This window comes from Cuculus canorus, chromosome 2, assembly GCF_017976375.1.
Source record: "Cuculus canorus isolate bCucCan1 chromosome 2, bCucCan1.pri, whole genome shotgun sequence".
Classification (NCBI taxonomy): Eukaryota; Metazoa; Chordata; class Aves; order Cuculiformes; family Cuculidae; genus Cuculus; species Cuculus canorus.
Window position 1 is genome coordinate 150536299 of NC_071402.1, and position 21011 is coordinate 150557309.

At 37.0% G+C, this 21011-nt stretch overlaps 1 protein-coding gene across 1 annotated transcript in view; it reads left to right on the plus strand.

Annotated features, from left to right (window-relative positions):
* Positions 1 to 21011, plus strand: part of PTPRN2 (protein tyrosine phosphatase receptor type N2) — a 653541-nt gene that overhangs the window by 230937 nt on the left and 401593 nt on the right. Inside the window, exons 5-6 of the mRNA XM_054058934.1 lie at positions 446 to 608; positions 15254 to 15728. Coding sequence (XP_053914909.1) covers positions 446 to 608; positions 15254 to 15728 — 638 coding nt within the window. The remainder of the gene's footprint in view (positions 1 to 445; positions 609 to 15253; positions 15729 to 21011) is intronic.

Below are 21011 nucleotides of genomic sequence, written 5' to 3' on the forward strand. Positions count from 1 at the left end.
TGCTTAGTTATGTCTGCACATACAGTAGTCTTACCATATTCTGTGAGTTGGTGCAGGGCCGAATTGATGTTGAATCTCATCATCATCCAACAACTTTAAAAAATCTTAGATTCATGTGATATTTCTTTGGGGTGCTCTTTAATCATACATAATTTTGTTTCACAAGCATTTTCTTCTGAATGTGGCTTTGCCTTGATGTAGGCATTTTATTTGATTTACTGTTAGATCATTAACTTGGATTCATGCAATAAATTGTTAAAAGTGCAAGTTTTTTTTGACTGCTTTTGCTGAGACATTGAATTTTCTATACCTTTGTGGTTGCTAAACTTTTGAGTGTCTTTTTTTGTTAGGTATGGAACTAACTTCAGTGGTTTGCAGTGCCTTTTATAGTTGGGCACTTTGTACATTGTACAGGCTGGTAACTTACTTTTTTTTTGCTGTGCAGGACCGTGGGCCAGAATGCAGATAATGAACGAAATTACAATCTGGAAAATGATATGAACTTGGCCAAGTCTCTTCAGCAATATCTTAAATATCTCAATATTCTCTCCCAGTCTGCAGCCACAAATTTGCATCCAAGGAAGACGAATGACAAAGCTTCTGTCAAGGTAGTATTTTTAATGTGGTTCATACATTGTGTGATTTTGGCTTCCTTCTCTGAATTCTCCTTACTTTTCTGTTTTCTCTTCTTTCTCAAGACCAGATAGTGTTTCTTACTGGCACCTCCAATCGATCTAACTGCACTAACCAAGTCCTCTCTAAATGAGCTGAGTTAGTTTCAGCATTGTAAACTATGGAGCTCTTTTTATCTAGAGCATTTTACCTTAACTAGGGATGGATTGTATATGAGGAAGAAAGAAGAGTGGGATAAAAGTGGTAACATCTTCGCTGGCTGATCTGAAGACCTTCTTACAGCTTTTAAGCTGCTCCTCTCTGAAAAGCTGGCTGAAATAACTGGTGAATTTTTACTGCTGATTATGGTGCTTAGAGTAAAATTCATATAATCTTTGAGCAGTTTTTGACAATGGATCTGATGAATTATTCCTCAATGCTTCCTACTTCTTATTGATCATAAAGGAAGCCTATCATGACCAATTAAGGTCCATATGTAAACATTATAAATATATAGATAGATGGGAAGATAAATCACAACAATTAAATCTTGAGTATTGGCTATGTAAAAAATTCACACAAACGTCTATTTGAAAACTAAAACATTTTTTCTTTCCTGGAGAAAATCTGTCCTGTTCTAAGATGGAGCTTGATGAATTTATTAAAAGTGTTGGATGAAAGGGTTGTATATGATAGGCCCTTAGAGCCCTATATCTCTTTCTCAAAATATATGTTTAGGCAAAGCAGCCTATTACTTTAAAGAAACTGCTGCTATTCTAGTGATTCTTTCAAATAATTGGCATGTGCTATTAGCATGAATACAGTGTAAATGCAACAACCTTAGCTAGAAAACATACTGAGGTTTTAAGAAAAAATCAGGCGAAGAAAATATTGTGTCAAACTCAAGCTGCTATTTTTTTCAAGGAAGTAACTCAGAGACACAGAGCTACTACAGTGAATCTGCAACAGCAGTTCCCAAGAACTGCATCAGTTCTATCGACTATTTAGTTGTGGTATATCTGAAATGTTATTATTCTCGTCAGAAGCCATAAGTTTCTGATTTCACTGATGGGCACATATAACAGTTATGATTTATGGCGTATGTCATTAAGTGTAGGGTAAAAGAAACTTGCAGGCAGCTGCAAGACAGCTTTGGGGATGGATGAGTGACCACCTTCATGGTTCTCTTCCTCTACTCTCTACTTGTGGGCACTGACTGCAGTGAGGATGCCGTGCTTTGAATCCCTGGCTTTCAGAGACAAGAAAACTTGCTCAAGAAGTATTTCAGTGGGTCTGCTGCTGTCATGCAAGTTCATAAATAATCCATATGGCTGAGACCTTCTGTGGGAAAGCCTGCTGTGATAACACCACCCACCAACCTTATCGAGTGTTGCCATGGAGATGGGTACTCTGAAGCCTGGGGGAGTGGGATAAAGAGAAGAAAATCTGGAAATGAAGCACGTATAGGAGCAAATTGTGCACTTCTATTTACTAAGGAGCATTTTGAAACAACAGACGTTGAGTCAGACCTGTTACCTATAATTTAAAATTACAAAAACAAAAATTATCTTAAAAATTAGTAACCAGTCATGAATTTTAAATGATCCTGGGGACATTTTCCTGCAAATCAAATACAACTGCTATTCTTTAAAAAGAGAGAAGAGGGACACTGTGTTTGTACTTTGATTCATTGGGTTATTAATGGAATAAGATTTAAACAAAAGAGAAAGCAGGATTTTTGCTATTCCAGAAAGCAGAAAAAATGTGAAATTTAATTATTTAGAAAAAGTAGCAAGGGGAGTAACTGAAAGAGCTGTGTTTGATATAGCTATGCTACTTGAAGTTGAAAATGAAGTTATCTTATGCACTTTAATTGCATGCTTCAACAAAATCTTGGTACTTTATTTTTGTATTTCATATAAGATAAATTATGAATTAAATAATTGTAGCAAGATCTTATCTTTGTAATTTTTTTCCCCTTTTCTGATTAAAAATAAGGGTAAGATGGAGGTACTTTACCCTACTTAAACTTAGATTGTCAGCTTTTGGGCCTTCGGTCTTCTTAAAAATCATTTTCTTTCAAGAATGTATTTACCTCTGTCACTTCCTTCTTGCTGTCAGGGAGCAGGAGATGTAACACTACTCTGGTTGCTTTGATACCTTACCTGCTATGAAGTTTAGCTGAATCTTGCAGAAATTTAGTGCTTCTAGGCAGACTTCTGAGTGAATTCTGAGTTGCTCCAAAACTGTCATCAGAAGACTCTGGCCAAGAGAAAAAGAAAGGAGAAAAATAAGACAAGGATTTAAAATAAACTTAACACTCCAAAAGTGTAATTTAGTATGTTGATTTAAATATTTTAATCAAAATGTTTTACATACATTTTTCTTAGTTTTTCTGCCTTATTCCACATGTATTATTAGACTAAAATTACAGAGCTTCAACTCTAATAGGTAGAGAGTGTGGATGCAGTTATGCACAAAGTTGTAAAATGAGACACAACAAAACCTAAATCAGGTTACTCCTTTTCTGTTTTTCCCTGTTCAAACAACTGTCAGCTCGAGGCTTGGTACAACAGTGGCAGAAATAAGATCATTAAACTTAAATCATATAGTGGATCAAAAATACTGTAATGTCTACCCTTTATTGCAAGATCTTCTTTGAGTGATTTTTTGAAGTACTTGAAGTTCATCACTAATTTAGATTTTTTTTTTCGATATTTAGACAGTGTCTGCTAATTGGAATCTAACCAATTGATGATGATTCTGCTAGCGGATAAATAGCACTAAAACAGAGGATTTTGTGGGTCTGTTTCCTGACGATTAGAGTTGTAAAAAACGTTTCACTTCAGTTCAGCAGAAAAGAGTTTTTCAGAAAATGGGCACTTGGTGGCATTTTTTACTTAAGCATCAGTCAGTGCTTTCATAGTTTTGGAGTTTTTTTCTTGCACTTGGGCTTATTGAAGGTTTTGCCATTCACAAAATGCTCCATTATCAGTCTTTGTGATGCCTGTCTACCAAACCTGGGCTTAGTATTGAAAACAATGTATAGCCAGACACATATACGTAAAGAGAAACCTTGGTTTACCTTATATACTGAGGCAAAACCGTAAAGGCTTCAAATCACATGTGAATTCCCCTGCTTTTCTCCCTTGTAGTTAGAGCAAGCCTCTCTCTTATAGAGAAAAAAAACCAAACCAAAATCCTGAAAAAAACACTATACTGTTGTCATTCCTACAGAAACTGAGAAGCAGAGTTTTGTTGGGTTCGAAGGGACAGCAGAGAAATGATATTGCTAAAGGTAGTCAGCTGTAAAAGGAAAGCTTGCTTACTTGTCTGCTGATGGCAGCCCTGCTGGTGAGCTCTGTGTAAGTGCTTGCATAGCAGGGCGCATGGGAAGCCTTGAGGAAATCTTTAAATAAAGGAGATGGAAAAAGAAAAAATGGCTATATCTACAGCTGCCGTTCCAACAAAAAAAAAAAGAGAGGCAGCAAAAATGATCAGTATAGAAGCAAATACTCCTCTTGTCTACTTTTCACTAAGCCAATGAGGAATGATCTTACGTTACAGTTTTGTTAAAAGTCTTAATACCTGCAGCTGAATAGTTACAGGAGATTGCGATTATACTGCTTTCATCTGAACCAGAATAATTTTTTAGTCATCACAGAAAGAAAACAGGTTTGAGATATGATCCAAATAAGTCTCAAAATCTCAAAAGAAAGTGAAAATAACTCAGCTGAAACTGCTTGTTTAGTCTTTGAACTAGCTATGATTTTTAAATATTCTCATGCCTTCTAGTAGCCTGATTGTGAATTTTTTTAAAGCCCCAGGATGGCAAAAGTGCAGTGCTCCACTTTGAGGCTGGAAAATCCACAGGCTTCTCTTGAAAAACTAGAAGGCTGTAGGACTAGGGAAGTTCCCTGCTGCACTTACGCTACTGCTACATTTCTTATTGCAGGAGTCTTTGGTTTATGGTTTAGGTTTTTAGGGCTAGAAGATGAGTGTAATTGCTCTTATTCCTTACCATGATTTGACTCTGAGGTCTTTAGACATGGGTCCTACCTGCTGCTAAGGTTTCCCTCAGGCTGGTATGCCTTTCAGGCCCTAGTAGATAGCGTGGGGAAGAAGGGAAAATTATCTCAGAGTCCTCAGGGAATGTCATTCATTTTCTGCTGTCTCTGTTTCTTTGGGTTTATAATACTTACATTTATTTTCAAGGTAAATTTTATGTATAAATATTGTGATTGCAGAAATCTCAGTGTCTTGAGTATTCTCATAAGTTTTAAAGCAAAAGCTTGGGAAAAAACTCAGAATATTTACATCAAAAAATCACTAACAAACTAAAAGGTCTTTGCAGAATCATGAAGGGAAGAACAAATAGATAAATTGATTGGCTTGTAACAGAGGGGTATGGCCGGTTGTTAGATCAGCAATACAATGGTGCTGAAAGGGGAGAAGTTGCAAGTAAATCAGTTTGCTGGAGTCCTGAAGGGTACAAAGGTTAGAGAAGACATTTAGCAAACCTTGTATTTTAGTCCTCGATACTAGAAGGAACCTTCCACCTATTTTCCCTTTTCACATTCAGGGAAGATTACTCATAGCTTGCTGGGTTAAAAATCAATTGATGCTTTGTAATTGATCTGAAAGAAATAGAATGTGTGATAATTATTTGAAAGGATTATTATTTATTTTAGGAAACCTGAGTGCACTAGTGCTCAAAGCTATACTTGGAATTTATCTGCAAATAATAATTACTGTGATTAACTAGTACGAAATTATGCAGTCATTGCTCAATTTAATCTGGAACTTTAATTCAAAAAAGTGCGACTTTTATTTATCTAACACTGATTAAAGTACAGTTCTGAATGAAGATCATCAGAAATTGATTTGATGACTGACTGGTGAAAAGTCAAAGTCCTTTCTGCAATGTATACATTTAAACTCTGCTTATATAAGTGTAAAATTTAATAATATTTATGTGTGGGATTATGTATAAGTAAGAAATATGTAATTCACTCTGTGCATAAACTCTTTCATAAAAATATTAGGAATAATTTGTAAAGAAATGTCTCCCTGAAGCTACAAAATAGCCCATCTATTGGCATAACTATAAAAGCATCTGAAACATCTCACAATTATTGTTATTATTGTATTATTTTATTAGCTAAAGCCATTGAAAAATAGGGGATAACTAAGATCACTGTTTCACAGACAGATTGAATCTAATTTTTTGATGTTATGCAAGAAATTTTTTGGTTGAGTCTAGACCAAAAATTAAACCTCAAATCCCAGATATGTATTTAATCTTTTGGATCATTTTCCTCTGTTGCTCTTTTCCCATAAAATAGAAATGTTAAAATCTTCTTGAAAAACAAACACACCTCCCCACACTCAACAACCCCTTCCCCAACCAACCCCACATAAGCAAAGGAACAGAATTCATTTGGCCAAATACAGGGGTTTGTGTTGGTGTAAGTCAGCCTCAACTCATTTTATGATCAGTGTTGAGTAAAAAGAAATTTCTAAATTGTGATTCCTCCATTCTTAGTTACATATATAAAATTAGATGTTGTAAATTCTATCCTGTTTGCCATTCTGCATGAATCTGGTCTAGGTAACAATTTTTTTCTGGGAGGACTGGTACTCATACATTTGAAGATCTAACCGAGTCATGGCTACAAAGCCTAGTAAAATTACAATCAGGTTGTTAGCAGCATAAACACAGGGTTTGACAATCTCATGTGATCTGTGATTTAATTTTTAAGCTCAATAATTTGGCAAGTGAAGATTCTAGTGCCAGTGTTATGCTCTTCAAGTCTCAGACCAAACACCTACCTTTACCCACAAACTGTCGGTTTATACATGATGTAGTGAGAGAATTTCCACCCCTTAACATAGAAATCATAATTTGCCTTATCAAACAGCTTGTAAAGATTTGTAAACTTGTAAAGATTAATTATTTGTGCAATGATTTGAAGATACGAGTGCTGTAGAAATGATACTATGAATGATGTGTGTAGGCCTGGAGCCTTATTCAGGCTGGTTCCTTAATTTGTAGCATGTCCCAGATGAAACATAGGTTGACAGTTTTCAATCTCAAATACTGATTGGACAACAAGATTTGCTTCTTTTTCAGACCTCTTCCCACCCATTCAAAATCAGCTCCCTGCATTTGGAGGTTTTGCTTCTATCATTTCTTCTGTGTCATTTCTCATGCAAGCTTGCTATTTGTCACACAAATATTTACTCACTGTACTTCAGTACACTGGGCTCAATAAATAGAAGGTTGTGGACATGCTGCAAATTTTAAAGTGTATTCCAAAATTTTTTTAGAGCATACTTATCAAATAAGAAGGTAGAGTTCACAAGAATTTAAACTATCTAAACTCTGTGTGAGCGTGCCAGTGTATACAATACAGGACAGTGCAACAACCATTTTTTTTAATGATGGGGATAAAACCCCTCACCTTCCCCCTAGCAGTTGTCCAGGGACTAGTTGATTGCTTTCAATGGAGTCATAAAGCAATGTTACATACATGGATCCTGGAGATATCCGTTCACTTGCATTTCTTTGGGTAAAAGTAGTCTCTACATTCATATGTTAGAGTTATAAATATATTGAGTTGGTGCTAATATGCTCAACTTTTGGCAGATGAAGATCTTCATGTTTCTATGTAAATCATCTTTAGATGAGTTAGCTCAATATACCAGCATATGCCTACAGAAAATGTGTTTAAACATCTTTCACTGAAACCTTAAGTAACAGGCTTATTTAAATACGAGCAAACTATTCTCAGACAGGGGAAGTTGATAAACCCTGGTATATTGATCAGCACTGATAGCTTTGCTGCACAATTTCTACCATCTGCTGGGGGCTGACTTTTTGGTTCCTGTTAGTAGCATCAGGGAGTTGCTAAATCTGGTAGCCTGGCAGAGGTGAAGCTGCCTCAGGACAATAACCTCACATCTAGCCAGTTGCCAGGTGGAACAGGTGCTGCCAACAGGCATCACAGGACCCATGGTCTGACTCTGGTTGCTGACACTCAGACCAGAACACACACACACACACACACACACGGGTATTGAATAGAGGACTTCTCACCCAGAAGAATAGTTAGAATTTATTGAGAAGTCAGGACATCCTGAGGGGGTGCAATAATGGACCTGATGGTCACCCATGCAAATGAGCTCATCAGTGATGGCAAGGTTGGAGGCAGCCTGGGCTGTAGCAATCACACGTTGACGGAGGTCAAGGTCCCAAGGGATATGGGACAGTCGAGGAGTATAGTCAGGACCCTAAATTTTAGGAAAGCAAAATTCCAGATCTTCAAGGAGTTACTCAGTAGGACCCCCCAGGAAACAGTCCTCAGGTACAAGGGAGAAGAACAGATCTGGCAAATATTTAAGGATGCTTTCCACAAAGTGTTCAGTTCCCACATGTAGGAAATCAGGTGAGGAAGGAAAGAGACCAGAGTGGCTGAGTCTGGACATGCTGGTCAAACTGAAGACCAAGAGGGAGCTGCACAGGCAGTGCAATCAGGGACAGGGAACCTGGGAAGATTATAGGGACACTGCCTGGTTGTGTAGGGATGGGGTCAGGAAGGCCAAGGCACAGCTAGAGCTGAACTTGGCAAGAGAAGCAAAGAATAACAAGAAGGTCTTCTACAGGTATGTCAACCAGAAAAGGAAGGTTAAATAAAGCATACCTCAGCTGATGAATGAAAATGGTGACCTTGTATCAATAGACGAGGAGAAGGCTGAGGTACTCAACAATATTTTTGCCTCAGTCTTCACTGGCAACTGCTCTTCTCAGCATAAGAAAGATATGGAGCTGTTGAAATGGGTCCAGAGGAGGGCTACAAGGATGATCAGAGGGCTGGAGCACCTCTCATACAAAGACAGGCTGAGAGAGTTGCGGTTGTTCAGCCTGGAGAAAAGAAGGCTCTGAGGAGACCTTATAGTGGCCTTCTAGTACCTGAAGGGGACATGCAAGAAAGCTGGGGAAGGAGTTTATACAAGGGCATGTAGTGATAGGACAAGCAGGAATGACTTTAAATTGGAAGATTAGATATTACGAAGAAATTCTTTACGATGAGGGTGGTGAGGCACTGGAACAGGTTTCCCAGGGAACTTGTGGATCATCAGTTGTTTTCAAGGCCAGGTTGGATGGGGCCTTGACCAACCTGGTCCAGTGGGAGGTGTCTTTGCCTGTAGCGGGGGGCGGGGGGTGGAACTGGATGACCTTTAAGGTCCCTTCCAACCCAAACCATGCTATGATTCTATGACTGGTGATCAGATAGCAGGCATGGTCAGACAAGTATACTGGCCAGCCTGCTTACATGCTACTGGTACCTTTTAATCACTTTTCCCTTTGTTTTACCACAGCTGGTCCCCAGTCCACCTCAATGACTCCCTCTCTGGTTCTTTTTCTAAACATTCCGTAATATGCCTTGTGTAATGAAAAGATTCTCCTTTTGGCATCATCTCTGTAGGCAGTAACCCCTACAATCTGCTGGATGATCGAGAGAGCTTCTTCCATTCATTCATATGATGGATGACACTCCTGGGCGTCATGGCTGATGGCTCGCTGTGACAGCCCAGAGATAATCTGGGGCAGGGGCCCCTCAGCACTGATCAGGTTACTGGGGTTTATCCACCTGTCATTTTTTTCTGCTCTATTATGTGTGGAGACAAGACTGTTATCACATAACGCTGTGCATAAAACTAACATTTCTGTTTGTGGTGAGCTAATGATGAATGCCAAGGAAAGACAATCTAGCACTTTTTTTACACAAAAGGAAATATTTTAGAAACTTTGTTTTAAACCATAGGATGGAGATTTGTCAGAAACAGAGAAAACAACCAGCAGCTAGTTATGAAGACTAAACCTAGCAAGTTCCTCAGTGATGCAAGGAAACGCAACTAATGATAAAAATTATTCATGCAGGAGAGTCTTTTGGAGAAGGTTGAAGGGTAAGCATGCAGCTAAGAGCATCCCTAAGGAGACCAAGAACAGACAGAAACATTTGAAACTTAAAAGTGAATTTCTTAAATAGTAACTTATACATGAAAGAAACCAATGTATTTATCCCCTCTGCTTTTTTCTTTTTTCTTTTTTTAATTTTTTTTTTTGGGGGGGGGGGAGGGGAGTGTGTTTAAATGCTGCTCACAAATTTCTGTCAACAGAAATTACAGCAATGTAGATTGTTGAACGATATACATTGAGACCCCAGACAATCCTGTTACGCTGCAGACTCACAACCAGAGTGAGGAAGCAAAGTCATCACTAGTTTTGATCAAAGGAGACTCTGAGGATCCCTTTTGCTGGATCAAGCTTTTGACACTGTAAACTACAGGGTGTTAATTAACTATCTTTGCCATCTTTACTTCTCTGATGTAGTTCTTAAATGGTTTCAAAGCTATTTTAATTCTCAGAAAGAAAATAGGAGATAGTTACAGAAAAGTATTAGCGAAACAGCAGATCAGATGAGATGACTGTGATGGTGCCCATTGTCTTAAGCCTGTGAATCTGTCAAAAGATCATGGACTGATGTTATCCCATCGCTACAGGAGGCACTGCAAGAGGTTTGGCCTCTTCATCAGTTTCTGAATTCTGAATTAATCTTCCAAGTCCTTGTATTTTCTGCAGTGATTTCTTGCATGGTATAATACCATTATCTATATTAAGTGAAAAGGTCATTATCAGTTGGTAGAAGAGTCTTTTGGTCTTTTTTTCACTGGCTTTGCCTGTTGTTTTCAGACAAACTTAACAGTGAATTTGGTGCAGACTCTGTAGCATCATGTCTGCAGCACGTACAGGCTTGTAAAGCAGAGGTCCCCCCTTTAGGTAGCTTGAAGCTAGCTGGGAGGCTGCTAAGATATCCTCCTGACAGAGCATCAATGTACAGGAAAAACAGCTCATCAGCTGAAAGAACAGGGATTTGTTAGCAGAGGTCTAGCTACTTGAGCTGTGATGCTCTAAGGACAAAGCTGTACCACTTACTCAGTTCTATCCCAGGGACTTTTGCACTGTAATCCATCCTGTGAAACCCCTTTGGCCCTCAGATTTCATTGTTGGCTGGATTTCTCTGAAGGTAAATGTAAATCGAGGTGAACAAATTCACAGCCCACACTCCAATCTGCTCTTGCTTGTGCTCCTGTTTAGTTAGAGGCTTATGATTGCATGTATTTCCCATGTAGTGAGTTTACATGAGGCAAGTCTGTGTCATTCACAAGGTTCCTAGACTGCTTCTGGTAGGAAAAGCTAAACTGCTTTCATTCCATATAGATATTTAAAGTATGAGATCGGTTACTTTTTAGTAGCCGTTGGAAACTTTTATTTTATCTCACCATTGCTAAGGGAGGGCCTAGTTCAGTGTTTTTTGTGTTTTTCCTTTCTAATTTTAGAGACCATACTGCTGCTATCTGAAATAGACACAATAAATAAAATATTGTAGGTGGTATAATGGTCCAACCAAATTTAGGTAGTAGCAAGCATTAAAATGCATCAAAGAGAAAAAAATAAATTAAATTGAGGGAGGAAGATTTCTTTTTTATGCATTCCCAAGTGACTTTTTCTAGCTCTATATGCCTTTGAGATTTAGCAATAGTATCCTCAAGAAAGGAAGTATTTGTTGTGAATTTAATTCCATTCCTTCTGCACTTTGGAAAAAATTCAGATCAATCTACCCTTTAGTGAATAAAATGAGTAGTATGTCTCTGTGCCTTTGTTTGTTTGTATCTAATCCCACCCCCTTTGTAAATTCTTTTTTGTTTAAAAGAAAGCGTGTAGTCCATAGACTATTGCAGTGTGCGTCTGCAGGGCGTAATTTAATGTGCCCTTCTATGAACTTTCATGCAGAAAATGTCAGTTACTTGCATACCTAAACCATACAAGACATTGCCCTAACAATTCCATCTTCAGAAAGGTTAGTGTGTGGGGTTTTTTTGATAATGTGTGAATTATTGAGATAGCTTATTTGAAAAGTGGTGAAGGAGAGGAAAGTCTTGCACTGATGGAGAAATAAAATCTTTTTTAAACTGATTTTTTTAGCAATCCTGAGTACTTTTAAAAGATGCTGTTTCAGTGACATGAGGTAATTGAATAATACCTTATCTATTAATAAAAATATATTCCTGATAATAATAGAGACCTGTATTCTAACCCTATTCAGTATAAACCATCTATATGGTAACTAGAGTATTCTTTCTTAGCTTTGCACATTTCATTTAATATTTGTCTTCTTTTTTGTTGTTGTTCCTGGCAGTACTTTATATAAATCTAGTTTAATCAATGCAGAAATTAATTTTCTTTTAAATTATTCCTGCTCCATCTTTCCCTTTGCTTCGCCTTAATGCTAGTAGTTTCTCCAAACCAACAAGGGAATTTAGTGAGTCTTCTTTTCACTGACTATGGGTTATGCCTTTTAACTCTGAAGTAGTTCAGATTAGCAATATCCATGTTCAGGAGGTTAGATTGCAAAAACACTTCAAAGAAGATTATCACAGTGCTCTGCAATTGTTATTAGTAACATTGTCTATGTATTCTAAACTACATATAACAGGTATTTTCCTCTTATCTTTTTCTGTTAAAAATGTATGGGTTTTTTCCATGACACTTAGCACAAACCCATAGTGTAGGGTTGTATTTATCCATGCTGCAATTTTACTTGGATTTCACCTTGCATATCTCAGTTGCCGTGGTGCTATGTTTTGTTTGAGGATAGGGGGTGGAGGGCAGTGAGGAAGGGGATTTTTTCCTTCTCTGAATTGAGGATTGCCATACAGCTGTGAGACCCCTCTAATTAAGTCAAACTAAGCTATATCAGGTGGGCTGGTGTCTGAGCGCACCGTGAAGGCAGCTGAGCTGTTGGTGCTGTACTATAATTAGAACTTTTAATTTTTCATCCCTTACTGCCCGAAGTGTGACCTGTCAAGCTGCTGAGAGGCTGCCCCTTCTTGATAGAGGTGCAGCTCTGAGACTAGGGCTGGCACCTGCTTATATCTAATTTGTATAACGTCACTCGGTGGTTTTGTTGTGTTTTCTTTCTAGATGTGCTTGTTGTCTGCAAGAGCAGGAAATCGCAGCTCTATTAATGTTACAGGCTATTTGGACTTGTAAAACAGCTCATGAAAAGCTGGTCCACATCTCCTAATCCTAATCTTTCACAATGGGTTTGAGAGTGTCTAGGAGTTTTAGTCCCACTAAGATGTGATTTATTAGTAAAGCTTTCAAAGCAAAAGAGGCAGCTGGATGTAGGATAGAGATATGAATTAGGAAATAGTTAAACAAGATGGATTGAGTCGACATAATGTCTTTCAATGGCTGAACAGGGAATGCCCTGTTCCCCCATCATGTTTCTCCCATTGTCCAGCTTCCTGTTCTTTCTTTCTCCACAGGATGTTCTCCAAAAGGTGGCAAGGTAGGAAGTACAGCGCTGGGAATGGGAGACTGTAGTTCATGGGAATTCTCTGTAAACTACTTGATGTGTTTGGGACCGCTTCATGCCGTCCTCTGCAGTTCTAGGGAGTATCATTAAAGAGTTAATCGCCCCATGCAAATACCCCATGAAATCAAGACATAAATATATACAACTAGATTTTTTTCATATCTAGGATTTGCTATTAAGCATGTAAGCAGCGTTCAACCTGTATTTTGAGTACTGTCTCCCCTCTTGGTGTTGATCAGAGCAGTGCATACCCTGCAGCTGGTGCACTGAACCGGAGCTGCACTGCTGTTGTTTGATACGGTTCCCAGAGGACATTAAAATATTTCATACACAAAGCCGCTTGATCTCTAGCTTTATATTCTTTGACACTGTCTTACTCTAGCCCAATTTCTTGACATTAAAGAAACACGTTTCTATGTTAAAGACCACCTGCAGAAGTCAAAAGCCTTGCGTTGGTGGATCACAAGCCAAAAAAACCCAGTGCCTTTTTTTCTGTAATAAAGTTGCATAAGCCATAAATGTACAAATCATGATATGAAATCATGGTCTGAACCTCTTCAATCATTTCTCAGGGGGAGGATAACTGTCTTGGAAAGCAAGGGTTATGAATACATATTATAAAAAAGACTGGTTGTTATCAGAAGAAATAAAATTGTACAGATAGAGAGCAAAATTATTGTCCATAAATAAAGAACTAGATAAAATCTAAAAGACTTTATTCGTCTCTGGAATAGCTTATCAGCCTTACTTATTTTTCCTTTACAAAGTCCATGAAGAAATATATAAATAATGGGGTTTTTTTCTGGCCTAATTCTGCTAATTGCTCTCCTCTGGGGTGTATACTGTCTGCACTCTAGATGTATTTTGCAGCCCTTTCTGTCCTAAACCATTATGCTATCACTACACGGGGACACCAGCAATCCGCTATAATTATAGCAGTGAGAGCTGAAATAATTGCCGTCCTAAGTTTCCCACAATGTAATGTAGTTTGTATGACCACTTAATCAAGAAACCACACCTGAGAAACAGGACCCATTCTTTAATGTCTATACAGCACATGATGCAACTTCAGCAGAGAGTCCTGAAGGATTTATAAACAAGGAACCTAACAGGAATAATTCTGAATATAAATAAGTCTCTCAGTTCAAATTGGCCTTTAGCAGGGAGTGAAGGAAAAGACCTTTTTGAAATTATTTAGGGAGGTGGAACTTATTTGTTAAAACCAGAAAACATCTTGTATTCAAGCTGTGATTATAACAAAAATTTCCCTAGGATTAAATAATAATAAATGTAATACTAATTAATGAGTTTATCTTTTTATGTTCTGAACAGAGATTTTAAGTACTTAAGAGGAACATAGAATTTGTCCTCAAAGCTGTCCTTATCATCAACAACATCAAAAGGTCAATGAAAACAATAGATGTCTTGCAATGCTAGATTCTCAGTACATCCTTGAAAATCTGAAACTGAAAATAGAAAACTCTCCTGCCAGCACAGAATTTCCACTTTTTTTACCAGCATTTTTTGCAATGAAAATGTGATTTTAGCATGATTGAAACATTTCATACATTCTTGTTTAATTTGCTGAGTTGTTTTACTTAAAAATAATGATGTTCAAAACCAATTTATTATTTCTTTTTACATTTCTTTATACTTAAAAGGGACATATTCATTAGAGATTTCATGTAGTGGGAAAAAAATAATCAAAGATTTAATTTTAAATTTAACAAAGTCTTTTATATATACCAAACATCTCTTAAGTTTTCACTGTGTTCTCTAAAAAAAAGGCTTTTTCTTTACTTGATAGTTTTTGGTAAGTAACCCTATCAAAAAAATTATTCTCAGAATCTTGTTATAAAACAAAGTGTAAGTGGCTTTACTAAATTTTCTTTGTCTGACTGAATACAAATAGCGCATACGTAGTTCACATCGAGTCTGAGTTTTATCATTCTCTCTCTAATAATCTTCTCTTGCTTTTAAATAATTTAATAAACTGTTTTAAAAAAATTTTACCAAAGTGGCAGTGCCTCTTTAAAGCAAACTTGAGGTTTGCACTCTACCTACCCTTTAAAGATTGTATTTATTGTTTATCTGGTTGGTAAAACAGTAGGGTTTTGCCTATGATTTCTGAATAATGAAAATCATTACAAAGCAATAATGACTCAGTCCTTCTTTCCACCTTCTACTCTCTCTAGAGCTACGTCTATAAAGACCCTACCAGGTACTACATGATGCAAAAACCCAAAGAAAGAGCACCTCCTTTGGCCCCTGCATCAACATCCCATCAACAGCATGCTGAAAATTTCCATGGGAGGACCTTCAACCAGCCTCAGCCAGACATGTTCTCGCCAGAATCTGAAACGGGGCTTGACCAAAAAACTCTGATGGCTGCACTGCATTCGTACATCACTCAGAACTTGTCAGCACAAAGCTATGATAAAAGCTCTCACAGCAGGACTAAAGGGTCTCACATTTATGCCGATAGATTCTACTCTTCACAAGTCAGTCCTTTTGATGGAACATTTGCCAAAGGAAAATCAGAAGATTTTAAAATGAAGAAACTGCTCCAGCCAAGACCTGCACCAGGAGTGCTGAGACCAACCCCTGAGATGCTGAATCATAAATCTGCTTTCCAGGATGATCCAAAGGACCCTCTGAGTGTAGTGGATGGTAAAGTTGACATTAACTTATTTTAACTTATCTGAAATTTCCTTCATTTTCACTGAGCACTTTTGAGAAAAAAGGAAAAAATAGGCATTCTGATATATCTCCTACTGTTGGTATATTTATATCTGTTACAATGCTCACTAATAATGTTCACCATCATAACTACTCTTGCCTTGCAAACGTCTACCCACATTCTCCAACCCACCTTCCATATGCATGCAGAAATGTATGGCAGTCAGTAAGATGTATCATTTATGTAACTTGCTATATTTTCAAAGCATTTTACAAACAGCACGTAATTATGGGTGTATTTTTGCTGTCAAATCTGGTTTTATGCACGGGTCCCATGTTTTATGTAGGTAATACAGAAATGCTTGAGCTTTTTGCATTTCTGTGTATTTAGCTAGAAATTCAAACACTATGGATAAAATTCAAGTTTAGACACAGAAATTAACACTGAGATACATTCTGACACGGAACACAGTGAGGGGAGGAGTCTGTCAGTTATGTGGATAGGGGACAGTAATACAAGAAGGTAGGGCTACAGCTGCTTTTAGCTGGTCATTCTACAACAAACAACCCATTTTCTCAGTTTTCATCTTTTTTTTGCTAATCCTAATTAAGTGTGATCAGGTCCTGATTTCTTTTGTATGTAATAGTTTGACAAATATTTAAATGAAAGTGGAGTGTAACATCTCACAGGATACTCTGGTTTTAAGTGCTTCTTTGTAAGATAAGATGGGTTTTTACATCATGGCTGGGAATCACGTAGAGTTTAGAAAATAATTGTCATTCATTTTGTTACTTCTCTAAACTAACCTAATTAATGTGATTATTCAAGTGGTTCAGAATGCCTGAAAAATGACAGAATCGATCCTCAACCATTGCCAAGCAGTTAGTTTCATCTGTTAACACTGTAGTCACCACTATCCCAAAGGATTTTGCTGATGTGTTAGAGGCTTTCTTTTACTCCCTCTGTGGTTATTATCACCCATAAATTTTAATGTTCTTTGATTTTTTTTTTTTTTGGTGGTGATGGATTTAAAAAAAAAAAAAAAGCAAACCACAACAAAACACAGAGTACATAAAGATGTTAATATTTCAGCAGAAGAAAGAAATCTCGCAATCTAAAGGATGCTCAGAAGTTAAAGTATTCCTGGTATAGTGCCCAGAGATAATAGGTTTCAGGGTACGAACTGTAACACAAAATCAAATCCAGGTGGCACTGTAAGTCTCTTGCAGAGGTTAGACAATTTTGTTACTAGTCTCAAAACAAACCAGGCACATGCTGGTTTCATTATTCTCCAGCTGTTCCACTTCACCTTTCCTGGTAGGAGCCAACTGGGGAAAGAATGCTTAACACTTAGAGGGAATAACATGTTTCACAATTCATAGCACTGAACTGCTTTGACTTCCCATACATAATGTGCCCTGTAGCACCTTCTTCCATTGCATTAGCTTTTAAATGTTGCATAGGCATAAAATTGTGAATCATTTGAGGAGGAAATAATATGGTTTCCTTTGTATTTTTTAACAACTAAATAGTCCCATAAGGAACTGGTGAGGACAGACCCCAGCAAATTCATTGTTTAAGATGCTGTCCATTGAAGTGATGATGTTTTGGGTTCAGATTTGCAGTGCTGACCACATTGTCTCATTCTGCTTTCAACCTTTCTCCAAGCTCTCTGGACCTTGAGGACTCTTGTAAAAAAAAATAAAAAAAAAATCTGCGGATTTTTTCTTTCTCGCACTCTCTAAACAACAAAACTGTTAAAAAAAATGGAAAGCGTGAGGTACAGTCACACGATCTCAGTTCTTGTCTGCATCTGATACAAGATTAGACAAAGGAACTCTACTGAGAGAACATTCCAGAAGGTGCTGAGCAGATTAGCACTGAGAATTGCTGCAAAACAGTGGCAGGTAAATTAGCTAATAAGGCACCCTGAGGGAGAAATACAAGAGAAGGAAATGTGGAGCTATTTTTCTATCAGATTTGGAAACTATTACCTTTAGGAGGAGCATGATGTGTGTGGGTACTGCCTTTGTAGTCACTGTGCAGTAGTGGAATCATTAATCTGTTTTATATGCCAGATTAATTGTATGATTTTTGTCAAGTTTAAGTGATTAATTCTAGTCTACTAATTTTTTTGTGCATTAGATATTGCAGACTATATCTTTCTCTTGCTTTGAAAAGCTCACAAAAATAGTAATTCAGATATCTATTTTTTTAAGAAATAGCAAACTTCCATGTTTATAGAGCAAAGATGGTTTTGTATGTCTTCAATCTTGTAAAGGCAACTGGCCTTCTTCAGCTCAGAAGCAGGAGCTAAGTGAGAAATGTCTTTTGCCCTGAGAAACATGGCTGAGCGTTGCTGATTCTATTATATTTAAAAGGGGTCAGAGTATGAAGCATATGCATAAGTAGACTCATGCTCAAGTACATGTCCTGCTTAAACAATGCGCTGGTGCAGTATCCATCTGCTTCTTGGTCTTTCTCCAATATTTTCTGATTTTAATATAATCATAATTTCTTTAAATTAACCAAAGTTTTTTTGTAAATAGGTGCACTGATATCTATTTGCATATCAGACTTATCCAATAATATGTGAATGATATACAAACAAGGAGAAGTGCCATAGTAAGAACTGGAAACACCCATATTTAGCATGGGCATATATTACTACTGAATGATAACCTTATGAAGTTAGGAAGACTCTTTACATAGACCTCTACTTCACTAGGCTGTTATAAACCTTTTGGTGATTTGCTATTAGTTTACTGAAAATGTATCTAGGAGTTTGGCTGATGAACTGTATCCAGATGGCATTGACCAAGACAGGAATAGCAGCATCAGAAAAGCAGGAGGATCCCCTTTAACGTGTGTGTTGAATGAACCAGGAGGACCTGCCTGTTTGTGCTACCTGGAGTAGTCCCTTCGACCATTTATTTTCTCCTGTGACTCTCCACACCATTCCCCAATTTGTTTGCTATTGAGACTGCTATTTTATTGACCTGTGGAAGTAGACTGGAGAGATAAGACTTGGCTAAGATATTTGGTACGAAGAAAAGTTAGTTTGGAAAAAATGAAGTGGAATGGCAAGCCTATATTACTGCGTGTTGTTGAATAGCTCAGTAGCTGGTCTCTACAGATGCCTGTGAAGGAACTGAAATAGTAAAAAATCTAGTAGTGCTATATTAATACAGTTCTTTTAATTATCTGTGTCCTGATATATAATTATCTTTCAAGATTTATCTTCCAATATTGATATAATGGCCAGTGACTATCTTAAATAAAATTCAACAGGCAAATTATTTTTCTGAGGCTCAAAACTTGCTTTCAGCTTGGAATCCTTGGGTTGCTGCTTTTTGATACCAGAATTCTGGGCTACATTGAACATGACTCTACTACTGAATTCCTGTATTTTTAATTAGTTTTTTTTTTATCTTAAATAAATGAACACAGTTTCTACAAATTTTACCTGATGTCACAATTGTTTTTATGCTGTTCCCTTTGCTGGGGTTTACTTGAACTGCCCTGCTCTGCATTTTGCTAAAGACTTCAGAGTATTACTAACCACTTCTTTGTAATACCTTAAGAATCTTGGTGTTGTATTCAGAAAATAGATAAACTTTCAGGACTCTGAGTACCATTAACACTGAGTAAACTAGAGAATCTGAAAGAGTCTTAATTTTGAAATAATAGTGCCACTATTATTTCATATAAGTGGTTTTCAGTTGTTTTCTTAAATCCAATTCCTTTGTAAGATGTTTCCTAATAACTTGAAAATCACAGTAAATAATGACAGTCTTCTCAATGTGTTATAGCTAGAAAGCAGGGGTTATAGATGAAGGGAAAACAAATTTGATTTCTGTTCTGAAGATGAACAAATTAAAATGCTCAAAAATACTGTAGAAAAGTGAGCGAATTATCCTAAAGCAGTCAGTACCATATAATAATTAAGAAAACTCATCTGGATTGTAGGAAAGTCATGTTGAAGGCTATAATCGGTTGAATATTTTGAGCATGTTCTCTCATTTTTGTCTAAAATTGAATGTTAATGAGTGTTTGTGTGATTCGGAAACTTTATTCTTAGCATGGAGATTTTCTAAGATCATTCAACGTTTACAAGGGGTTTGCAGAAGTGGATTCTTCATCTGCACTAACAGTCATCATGAACATTTGTAAATATTATTCCAGATGACTGCAAAAATCTTCAAAATCTCATCCATAGATTGTTAGCTGCTGCACATCTTGGATTGTCCGTATCAATGGAAAAAGGGTTAATATACTTGAAAAAGAAAGTCACTGAAGTCATCATAGTTTTCATTCTTTTGTAGCTGTACCAATGTGAGGTAATCAGTGTTCCAAGAACAATTTTTCCAACTAGGATGTGCCTTGCAATGTGTCTTTATACATTTAGTTGAAAAGTTTTAGTTTTGATTAGGACTGACATATATTCTCTCTTTTCTTTGCTGGGTTTATTAGCTCTGCTTCAATAATTTAGGATTTTGTCAGGTTCTTGTCTGATAGTTGTATAAAACATAAGAACAGAAATGATTGCTAAGCAGGCACAGGCTTCTGTGTTAATCAGAAAGTGCTGGTATTTCCTACGTCTTAATTTCCTGCTTTGCTGCTATATGCAACATGTCCTAATGATTGTCTTCCAGACAGCTGTTGTGCTTCTTGAAAAAGTTTCTGGAATTCAGCATGATCAGGCCTAGTGGAAACTTTTTTTTTGCAGTTTGGATCAATTTTCTCTTATAGCTTACCTGCCTAAACAAAATTATTCACTCATTATACTTTTACTGTATTATTAAATTCATAACAGAGGATGGGATGAAACATGGAAAGGAAAGTGTTCAAAATTTTCCATGAAATGTTACTCAGCTTCCATCAAACTAATTTCTCTGCCTTCAAACGTCTTAGCCCAGAGTCTGTCATAGGTCATGAGATGAAGTCTTTGACTCTTGCTCTCTTGTACAAAGCACTCTGCTATTTCAGTATGTTACCATAAACTTTGTTGGCTACCACAGTTTGAAGCAGCAGCAGCATCAATTTTGCCTGTCTTTTTTACTGATAGTTACACTTAAGTGTGTTTCAAACTATAGTTTTGTAAGTAAATTTTAAAAATTCACAGCATGCAACTTCAACTGAATTTTATAATGAAATCATAATTTTGTAATATCGTGATGGTGGATTATTGGAAAGACATATCCTTTTAACCTAGAAAAGAAAGTACATCGAAGAACAACCTTCCCCATGTGTCAAATCCGTCTTTGACTCAC